The sequence below is a fragment of the Trypanosoma rangeli genome (assembly GCF_003719475.1).
Source record: "Trypanosoma rangeli strain AM80 chromosome Unknown Tra_15.4_contig_00524, whole genome shotgun sequence".
Taxonomy (NCBI): domain Eukaryota; phylum Euglenozoa; class Kinetoplastea; order Trypanosomatida; family Trypanosomatidae; genus Trypanosoma; species Trypanosoma rangeli.
Window position 1 is genome coordinate 1 of NW_021706265.1, and position 488 is coordinate 488.

The window sequence follows — 488 nt, forward strand, 5'->3', positions numbered from 1 at the left end:
AAGTCAGAAGAGCACCACTTCGGCTGTCAGGTGCACCGGAGAGACGACCCGCAGGGCGATACCGCTGGACAAAAAAGGAAAGACTCTACTTCTTCTTTGGCGCCTTCTTCACTGCCTTCCTGGGAGCCTTCCTGGCCGCCTTCTTCGCCACGGGCTTCTTCGCCGCCGCCTTCTTGGTGGCCGGTTTCTTTGCAGATGGCTTCTTGGTAGCTGGCTTCTTGGTAGCTGGCTTCTTGGTGGCTGGATTCTTGGTAGCTGGCTTCTTGGTGGCTGGCTTCTTGGTCACCTTCCTTGGAGCAGTCCTCTTAACGGTCTTCTTCGCAGCCGACTTCTTCGGGGAAGCCTTCCGGGGTGAGGCCTTCTTCACGGGCGAAGCAACAGCCACAGCAGCAGCATCGTTGGACATGCTTCCTCCTCTTTCTCTTATTTTTCTTAAACTCTCTTTGTGCACAGCCAGCAGGCTCTTCCAAACAATGAAAAGGGACAGG

General features: G+C 55.3%; 1 protein-coding gene across 1 annotated transcript; it reads right to left on the reverse strand.

Annotated features, from left to right (window-relative positions):
• Positions 1–85: 85 nt before the first annotated feature.
• On the reverse strand, positions 86–406 carry TraAM80_09150 (uncharacterized protein; the record flags this gene model as incomplete). Its single annotated transcript, XM_029385852.1, has 1 exon — positions 86–406. The coding sequence occupies one exon, from the start codon at positions 404–406 to the stop codon at positions 86–88; it is 321 nt and encodes a 106-aa protein (XP_029234317.1).
• Between the last annotated feature and the right edge of the window lie 82 nt (positions 407–488).